Source organism: Mirounga leonina, unplaced genomic scaffold (genome assembly GCF_011800145.1).
Source record: "Mirounga leonina isolate KUSES-001 unplaced genomic scaffold, KU_Mleo_1.0 Mir_125, whole genome shotgun sequence".
In the NCBI taxonomy this organism is placed as follows: Eukaryota; Metazoa; Chordata; class Mammalia; order Carnivora; family Phocidae; genus Mirounga; species Mirounga leonina.
In genome coordinates, this window is record NW_023270305.1 from 44366695 (window position 1) to 44376969 (window position 10275).

Sequence of the window (10275 nt, forward strand, 5' to 3'; positions counted from 1 at the left end):
GATTTTCAAGTCAAGAGTATCTCATATTAGAGATCGTTCACGTTTTTTATATAGGAGCAAGGCACATCAAGTAGGGTTCTGGAGGCAGTGTTACAAGAATTGGAGGACTGTCAATAGGTAATGCACTTCCGCGCTCTAGATTCAAATTCTTAGAAACTGAGGCCACATCACCCTACTTCTCTGGTGTCCAAAGGTCACTAATTGATGTTACTGGAACCCTAGGCTTAGCGTGACAATACGTGGGAATACATACCAAAGAACTATTAGAGGCCCACTACTCCAGAATCTATATTCACTTAGTATATATGAAGGAGACAACCAAAGCAGTGCACAAAGAGAGGGATAAACCGGTTTCGCCTAGAAGCTAGAGACCGAACCGCTACGTCAATTTTACAAACGAGGAAACGGAACTGAGAAGACGACTGGCCCCACCCCTAACCCTATCTAGGCCAATCGCTGGTGACGCAACCGGAAACACGAGGCCGATAAGTTCAGGCGCCCCCAAAGTATCGCGAGGTAGAATGTGAACTCAGCCGACATTTGATTGGCCGGGGGATCGGTGACGTCAGACGCGAAACGCTGGGCCTACCGGGGGAGCGTGAGGGACGCCACGAATTCCGTTTGGAGGCATCTTTGAGCTCGCGGAGCGGACACCATGAGCAAAGCTCACCCTCCCGAGTTGAAAAAGTAAGTATGTGAGAGGGCCGCGTCCAAGTGGCAGCTTCTTTGAGTGCTTTGAGTTCCTTAGATCCTCTCCATTTCCTGCAGTGTGCCTGGCGTGCGTGTTCCGGCACGAGGCCGCCGAGAACCCGACAGGGTCTCGCGCCTCGGCGCCGTAAAGCCCGCGCCGACGTCTCGTTTCGGCTTGGTTGATATGGCATGGTTACCAGTGACAGAAAAGGTGCCCCTATTCTGCTGTCTCGCCTTCTTGGGTGCATCTCCCGGCCCCACGTCTCCCAACGCGGTCCCTCTCGCTCTTTCTCCTTGCCTGGAAATCCTAGAATGCCATCCTTTGTTGAACTTCTTGAATAGCGTTAAGTTCTAAGTAAAGTGGCTGGAGAGTAATTCTATAAAGAACTAAGAAGATGGGCGGAATGGAAGTGTTTAATAGTAGATGAGGAGTCAAAAGCCACCTCTAAATGGGAATTTAGAAATCCCATTCTTTTGCTTTTTTGTGCTGAAGTTAAACTTGAATGTTACGTGATCTCTCGCTCTGTTAACAGAGCTGTGTGAGAACGTTCATTTTTCTGATCAGAGAAAACTAGGGATTTTTTTTTTCTGCACCCAGTAAAATCCACTCAAAACAGGATTTTCCTACTTTAAAGCTTTAACCTCCGCACTCTTGACTGAACTTAACATGTTCGATGCCTCCTAATTATTTGTCTATCTCGTTTATACCATGTAATGCCAGAATTCTGCACACAGTAGTTGAATAGCACAAAGTATGAAAAATTGATTTCAGGAATCGATTTGTGAAACAGCTGGCCTGTGTATAGTTCACTTATTACCAGCCTCATAGAAAAGTCAGACTTAAAGAAAAGGTCGTATTTAATAATTTTACATTTAGGGGCACTTAGGTGGCACACTTGGGTTCAGCTCAGGTCATGATCGCAAGGTGGTGAGATCAGCCCCATGTGGAGCTCTCAGCACAGTTTGGAGTCTTGCTTAGTGTTTGTCTCTCCCTCTGCCCCTCCCCACTGGTCTCGCTCTCAAAAAAATGAATCTTAAAAAAAAAATAAGTTTACATTTAAACGTACATCTGTATCAAAGCCATTTTTTATGCAAAAACTCCGTGTATGTTTTAGTTGGATCCCTTAAAGAATTATTAATCATCAGTCTAACATTAAGAAAAATAGAAATTATTTTGAAAATGCTGATCTAAAACTTATTCTTTTATTGACAAGCTGGTAAAATCTTAGAAGTATCCTCTGGATTCTTCAAGAACTGGTGAAATGCTGATTATTTTTTAACGAAAGAACGTTGTCTACTTGTAATCTTGGACTTCCTTTTTTGTTTCTTTTTTTTTTTTTTTTTTAAAGATTTTTATTTATTTATTTGAGACCGAGAGAATGAGAGACAGAGAGCATGAGAGGGAGGAGGGTCAGAGGGAGAAGCAGACTCCCTGCCGAGCAGGGAGCCCGATGCGGGACTCGATCCCGGGACTCCAGGATCATGACCTGAGCCGAAGGCAGTCGCTTAACCAACTGAGCCACCCAGGCGCCCTCCTTTTTTGTTTCTTAACAGATACTTTTTTTCTTTACAGATATTTGAGAATTTCAGAGAACGAACCTAGTTTTAATATTTTTCTCATCTCTAGATTTCATGTATTGTAAAATCCTTTGAGACCTGCCTCCAAAATGACCTTCACATTTTTTTTTCCTTTATTTTCTCAGATATTTTTTACTCTTTATATCCTCCTGGTTTAGCTTAACTCATGGTTATTAACTGGGAGGGAGGGAGTCTGGTTCTACTGGCAGGGATCTAGTAAGGAGAAGCTGGGGATACTGCTAAACATTGTAAGTGCACTGGACATCCTTCAACAAAGAATTATCTGACTCCAGATGTTAATATGCCAAGGTTGAGATACCTAAACCTACCCAGATTCTCCATCCCGCCTCTTAAAAATCACTGCCACAGTGGTCTTGCCAGTGACTGGACTTTGCCTTAATAATTTATGACTGACTGAATGATAAAGCCTAGGCTTCTTGACACAGGATTTGAGCTCTTCCATCTGAAATCTTACAAGTGCCAAATATTACACACACTAATGGAGTGCCCCCATTCTCCAGTCAAACCAAACCATTTGCATTTGCGCAAACTTTCTCACCACCTCTGTGACTTTGAACAATTTACTTAATCTTTTTGAGCCTCAGTTCTTCACCTATAAAATGGTGGTAATAACAATATTAACTTACAAAGTCATCATAAGGGTTAAATAAGTTCATGTGTGTTTTATTTGCTTGTTGTATATAATATATCCTATTAAAATGGATTATTTTATATATCATACTACATATTTTTGGTTTGTTTTTGTTGTTTTTTTTTTAAGATTTTATTTATTTTAGAGAGCTCACATGAGGGGAGAGGGAGAGAGACAGACTCCGTACTGAGCTCCGAGCCCTACTTGGGGCTCCATCTCACAACCCTGAGATCATGACCTGAGCCAAGCCAAGTCAGGTGCTCAACCGAGGTGCCACCCAGGTGCCCCAGGCCTGTGTCTTACTTACTTACCTCCGAATTCTCCCATTACATGTTATACATTAAAATTGCATGAAATTTCAGGGGCTCCTGGGTGACTCAGTTGGCTAAGCGTCCCACTCTTGGTTTCAGCTCAGGTCATGATCTCATGGGTGGTGAGATGGAGCCCCCTGTCGGTCGCCACGCTCAGCATAGAGTCTGCTTAATACTCTCTCCCTTTGCCCCTCCCCTACTTGTGCACGCACGCACGCTCTCAAATAAATAAACTTTTAAAAATTGCATGTAATTTCATATTTCCTAACCTGTAACTGGAAGGGGTAAAAACTGGTTTGGTTACATGGCTTAATATTTCCATAATACCCTGCTGAGATGGGATTTCCCTGTTTAATTCAGATTTTTTAAAGCTTCAAAATATGTATTTATTTTGCTAAAAAATACTTATGTGTTGAGAAATATCTTGAACACTTAAGTGTGATGCTTAATATTAAATAAAACAACACTCCTTATTGTCTCAAATATAAACTAGCTATTGAATTGGATATGGTTTGATTACCTTCTAATTTCCTCACAACTTCGGTTTTGGTAATAACCAAAATATAAACAAATCTTTGTTTTTCTGTTATGGCTCTAAAATCCAGTCATCAAGGGTGCCTGGCTGACTCAAGTCAGTGGAGCATATGACTCTTGATCTCAGGGTTGTGCGTTAGCCCCATGTTGGGTGTAGAGATTACTTAAAAATAATTTTAAAATCTTTTTTGAGAAAATAAAATCTAGGGACTCCTGGGTGGCTCAGTCAGTTAAATATCTGCCTTCTGCTCAGGTCATGATCCCAGGGCTCTGGGATTGAGTCCCCTATCGGGCTCCTTCCTTGGCAGGGAGTCTGCTTCTCCATCTGTCTGCCGATCCCCCTGCTTGTGCCCTCTCTCACTGTCAGAGAGACAGACAGCGAGAGAGGGAACACAAGCAGGGGGAGCTGGGAGAGGGAGAAGCAGGCTTGCCACCAGAGCAGGAAGCCCGACCGATGCAGGGCTTGATCCCAGGACCCTGGGATCATGACCTGAGCCGAAGGCAGATGTGTAACGACTGAACCACCCAGGCACCCCATTAAATAAAATCTTTAAAAAAAAAAAAGGCAAAATAATAAAATCTAGTCATCAAACATTAGGGCAGTATTGAACAACAAGAATGTTTTGGTAATTCACATCATATAAAGACTTAGTTTGATGTACATTAATATATTCTAAATCCATTCCATATTTATTTATTATGTTGCCCCTTCCCAAATTACATTGTGTAAGTGCTAAATGAGGTAGCCCATTATTCCCTGCTCTACAACAGTACAAGTTTTTTACTATTTTAAATTTCATTATTTTTATTGTGCAATTTTAGCAAATCATATTGACTGTACCTACTTTTGTGCTTATGCATAAAATTTTTAAATCATTTATATAATTTGTACCCCTTTTCACTTTTTCAGATTTATGGACAAGAAATTGTCATGTAAGTGTCTTGTGTTTTTTGTTTTGTTTTTAATTAGTTGCTTTCTACATGTGTCTTGGCGGTATATAATGTTTGGTGCAACTTCATAAAAATTTAAATCACACAGAACCTCTAATTCACACCCATTAATTAAGGAGGTTTATCAAAATCCTACCCAGACAATTCTATTTGCCTAATTTCTGATATTTAACAAATTGCACAGTACTTTGGACTTTTCATTATTTCCTTTAAGCCTTCCCTCACTTAGACAAAATTAATGGGATTTTCCTATTTTGTGATAGTTAAAAATGTATCAACATTTTTTCCTTTAAAAACAAAGGACTTGGACCAGGACTAAAAATCTGACCTATACAATGCTAGAAGGATATAGGGATTAAAGACCTGGGCTTCAGAGGCAAGCAGCCTTCCCTTTGAATCCAGGTTCTAGCCCACAGTACCTGTATAACCTTGAACCAGTTTTTTAAGCAGCTCTATACTTTAGTTCCCTCATGAAAAGTTAGAATAATTCTACTTGATAGGATTTTTGTAAGTATAATTTTGTATTTACTTTTTTTATTCCAAAATAGTTAACATGCAGTGTTGTATTAGTTTCAGGTGTACAATAAGTGATTCAACACGTCCATACAACACCTGGTGCTCATCACAAGTACACTCCTTAATCCCATCTATTTCACCCATCCCCCCACCTGGATTTTTGTAAGTTTAAATGTGGAAGTAAATGTGAAATGTTTAGCCCACTGCTTGACATATAGTAAGGGTAGAGGATTATATTTCTCAAGTACCTGGGTTTACTTGGTTTAATTCCTTAGGTACCTTAGGTTTAATTCCACCTAATTTTTAATGAATAGTTGATATTTATTGGTCAGTTTTATTAAACTGTTTTTTCCCTTTCTATAGTGAAATTAAATGGTGGCAGGCATGTCCAAGGAATATTGCGGGGGTTCGATCCGTTTATGAATCTTGTGATAGATGAATGTGTGGAGATGGCAACTAGTGGGCAACAGAACAATATTGGAATGGTGGTAAGTAAAGATAGAAGCTTTCTCCTAGAGATTTCATATTTTGAAATAAGGATTAACTTCCTTTCTATTAAAGTCTTGGATTAAATTGAAATTAGGCAAATAACAGCAAAGATTAGACTTTCCATTTTCCTTTTAGTTTAACATATGGCAGTCATTTAACTGTGATAGTATCCTAGTTACCTATAGGTTAGGTCTGACTCTTACGCAGAACCTCTGAGGTCCTTGGATTTGAAATAGCTGTAGGAAATCATTTTTGGGCTTTTTTTTTTTTTAGATTTTATTTATTTATTTGACAGAGACACAGCAAGAGAGGGAACACAAGCAGGGGGAGTGAGGGAGGGAGAAGCAGGCTTCCCACAGAGCAGGGAGCCCAATGCGGGGCTTGATCCCAGGACCCTGGGATCATGACCTGAGCCGAAGGCAGACGCTCAGCAACTGAGCCACCCAGGCGTCCCCATTTTTGAGCTTTATAATAGAGACCTATAGTCAGTCCTTCATTATGCTCAATTTTAACATGCTTATGAGTTCCCAGAAGATCTTACTAAAATGTAGATCCTATCTAACAAGTGTCCGTGTGATGCAAATCTGCTAGTCTACCATCATACTTTTTGATTTTAATTGTGCGTATAATTAACCCAGATTTTCTGGTTTATTGCACCCAAATTTAAAAATGGCCAAGGTAAAAGTTGCAAGGGATGATCACAGTGACAGCCATTCACATGAAAGAAAATAGGAAAAAAACACATTGAGTTAATTATAGAAGCAAACATTTCCACATTCATTAGTCCATGGTGGTATGACTACTGAAAAAGTTTTTGATGTTTGTCAGCAAGACCCAGGCTTTGAATCCCACTCTTTGTCCAGCACAGGACAATATACCCAGTAAGTTAGTAAGTCCCAAGTTTCTTGGGAAAAGTAAATTAAAAAGGACACCTTCGCTTTAGCAAATCACTGAGCATAAAGACCTCTAGAAGGTGGTAAGAGTTCCTAATTGTTAGCCTTGATTTTTTTTTTGCCTCACAATTTTTAATCACTTTTTCCAAGATGTATGTTATTGCTTCTTTCAAATGCATTTTCTTTTTTTTTTTTTTTTAATTTATTTACTTATTTGAGAGAGAGAGACAGAGCATGAGAGGGAGGAGGGTCAGAGGGAGAAGCAGACTCCCTGCCGAGCAGGGAGCCCGATGTGGGACTCGATCCCGGGACTCCAGGATCATGACCTGAGCCGAAGGCAGTCACTTAACCAACTGAGCCACCCAGGCGCCCAGAAAAAACATTCTTGCGTTTTCTTTAAAATGTCTTTTTTGGGGCGCCTGGGTGGCTCAGTTGGTTAAGCGACTGCCTTCGGCTCAGGTCATGATCCTGGAGTCCCGGGATCGAGTCCCACATCGGGCTCCCTGCTCGGCAGGGAGTCTGCTTCTCCCTCTGACCCTCCTCCCTCTCATGCTCTCTGTCTCTCATTCTCTCTCTCTCAAATAAATAAATAAAATCTTTAAAAAAAAAAAAAAAAAGAATGTTTTTTCTGAGGTTGGAAGAAAAATAGGTTACGGTTTTGTTTTCACAAGTTGTTTGGCACAGGAGACTTACATTGGCTTTGCTATTCCCTGGTCCAAGTCAGTGACCCACTGGGACCATTGAAATGACTTAATGCTGTTATGTTTAGAGTAGTATTAAGAATGTGTGTGTTCTGGGGTGCCTGGGAGGCGCAGTCAAAGTCTGGCTCTTGATTTTGGCTCAGGTTGTGATCTCAGGGTCATAAGATTGAGCCCTGCATGGGGTTCCATGCTCAGCAGAGAGTCTGCTTAAGACTCCCTCTCCTTCCACCTGTGCTCTCTAAAATAAATAAATCTTAAAAAAAAAAAAAATATGTGTTCTGAGGGGGAGATAGTTTGTATTAGGAATCTGTCAGCTGGATAATTACCTAATGATGTCTCAGCCTTTTCTGAAACATCCCCATAGTTGTCAGTGGCCTCACCTCTCTTACTCCTTTAAGATTTCATTTCACCCCAGAGCTCCCCTAAGAATGTAATAAAAATTCTATATTAAGATGCTATATAGGGCGCCTGGGTGGCTCAGTCGTTAAGCGTCTGCCTTCGGCTCAGGTCATGATCCCAGGGTCCTGGGATCGAGTCCCGCATCGGGCTCCCGGCTCGGCAGGAAGCCTGCTTCTCCCTCTCCCACTCCCCCTGCTTGTGTTCCTGCTCTCACTATCTCTCTGTCAAATAAATAAATAAAAGTCTTTAAAAATAAAAAATTTTTAAAAAAAGATGCTATATAGTTCAGGAGTTCTTACCAGCTTTGTGGTTCTGTAGTTCCATTTTAGGTTTGTATTTGTTATTAGATAGCTGTGCCCTTTCAAAAGACTAAAAGCCTGAACAGCATTTTGTAAAAACTAGCACTGAAGCACAAAAAGAGCACTATGGAATTCTGGACTTGATGGTTCCAGTTTGATTTGGAGAATTAGGCCTAAACACAATGAGAAAAGAGGAAGATTACCTTACTTCATGTATTATGTGAGAAGGCAAAGACGTGTGCGATACCTGTTTTAGAAAATGTTGATGAAAGTGACACAGTTGTATTTTGTTTTTTAATAATGCCCCAAAAAAGCCTCAGATCTGAAAATCTTAGTTATCTGAAATAACTTCTCTGCCACCGTCCCCTTTTTAGGGTCAGAAATGGACACATTTAAGGGAGAGATAGGAAAGAAGGCTAGTAGTTTTTCATGCTTCGATCAATGAGATTTGATGTTCACTGTGTTGCAAATAAGCGAGGAATTAAAACCCTGAGAACTAGATAAGCCTGTTGTTTAGCTTTCTTCATTTCCATCCCTAACTTAGAGAAAGAATAAAAGTCTGTAGGCTCCTTCAGTCCCCATCATCTTCAGGGTATTGTTTTCCTTTCATGCTGCTCTTCTTCACCACCCTCTCATCATACTCATTGCTGTTTGTCTCTGCCAGGCTCCAAGACACTGCCCTACCTGTCATATTCCTTTCCCTTCTGTCAGCTGCAGTAAACATGCAGGGTCATTTGTTTATTTAACAGGTGCTTACTGAGCCCTCTATGTGCCACCACTTTAGGCACTGGGGATATTACACCTGCCCTCATAAAAATGGCATTTGGGTGAGGAAGACTATGAATAAACAGTATATGTAATAAATAAGGGGAGAAAAATGTTTTGGTGTTTTGGTTTTGGGGTTTTTTTTTACTCCAGTTGCCTACAAGCATAGCTCTACTTTGAATCTTATTCAGAATGCCTCCATTTCTACTATTTCCTCTCATCACCCTCCTGTCCTTTCACCTTTTCTGCTCTACTTGACCTGATCTGTAGTATGACCTACATTCCACCGGGGGTTCCTTATGTTCCTTATGTTCACAGTCCCCTTGCCTTCTAGTTTAACTTAATTTTCTACCCATCTTAAACTCAGTTACCAGCCATTTCACCTGTGTTCATAAGGATCCTGCCTTATCTTCATTTATGGAATGGCTACTGTGTTAGGCACTGTGCTCCTAGGGCCTTTTCTTTATAACTTCTCTTCCTGCCCCTAAGCTCTCTCCCATTCTTACATTGCCAGAACAGTGGTTATTCCCTTGACTATGAAATTTTCATTGGCTTATTATTGGTTTCATGATGTCTTCCAAGTACCTTAACGTTGGTGTTTGAGGCCTTCTAAGATTGGCTGCAAACTCTGTTTCCTACTTCCCATAATAACCTTTTACTACATTCAAATTAGATTCTTTCCTTATCCCCTTACACTTTTTCATTTCAATTTTGTTTAGAGCTCTATCTTCCTGTCAAAATTCTACCCCATTTTCAAGACCAACTAAAATGGCATCTTCACAAAGCGTACTTTTAACAATTTCCATCCTGGTTTGTTCCCTAAGTGATCTTATACCCCTAAACTGACATTCTACTGTACATTTTTCCCATTGACTTATGGATCCCTTGGGACAGAGATGGGTATGTTATTTCAGTACTGCAGTTTAAAAGGTGAGAAATCAATCATTGGAGACTTAGCGTTCTCAAAAGGGTACTTGTTAGTCTTGTTAAATCTAGAAAGTACATCTTACTTAAAAAGGGCCTCCTGGCTTCTTGTCGTGATTAAGATTTAGTATCCAAAAAAGCCTCACAAACTGATCTTTAATACTGAAAACCCATTAATGAATTTGTGAAAATTCTTTCATTGATGTCTGTCAAATAAATTGTGTTCTTTTCAAATTTTCTTTTTAGGTAATACGAGGAAATAGTATCATCATGTTAGAAGCCTTGGAGCGAGTATAAACAATGGGTGTGTTCATCAGAAGAAATCAACTGCTTCCACATGTCCCCTCCATAGTACCTGTTTTACTACAATATAAAAATCAGGTCGTGTGCATTTTCATACTGAACTTTTTTGTTAAATAAACTTTTATAATAGTCAAAAATGCTTTCTCAGACATTCTGAACATAGAAAATTGAGTATTAGCTCTTATTCTAATTCTTTCTAACGTGAATTGTACCTGGTTGAGATTGATTTGTTCTGAAGCTTTTATGCGTTAATATAGAAGAATCTGATTA

General features: G+C 40.0%; 1 protein-coding gene across 1 annotated transcript; it reads left to right on the top strand.

Moving 5' to 3' along the window:
• The first annotated feature begins 530 nt into the window (after positions 1-530).
• SNRPG (small nuclear ribonucleoprotein polypeptide G) lies at positions 531-10142 on the top strand. Its single transcript, XM_035001357.1, has 4 exons — positions 531-687; positions 4676-4698; positions 5596-5720; positions 9949-10142. Exons 1-4 carry the CDS (start codon positions 656-658, stop codon positions 9997-9999), a joined length of 231 nt encoding a protein of 76 aa, XP_034857248.1. The 5' UTR covers positions 531-655; the 3' UTR covers positions 10000-10142.
• Positions 10143-10275: the final 133 nt, after the last annotated feature.

Coding starts and splice junctions, on each gene's coding strand:
- SNRPG (XM_035001357.1), top strand. CDS start 656: ATGAGCAAAGCTCACCCTCCCGAGTTGAAAAA. Junction 688..4,675: donor CACCCTCCCGAGTTGAAAAA/GTAAGTATGTGA, acceptor TCACTTTTTCAG/ATTTATGGACAAGAAATTGT. Junction 4,699..5,595: donor TATGGACAAGAAATTGTCAT/GTAAGTGTCTTG, acceptor CCCTTTCTATAG/TGAAATTAAATGGTGGCAGG.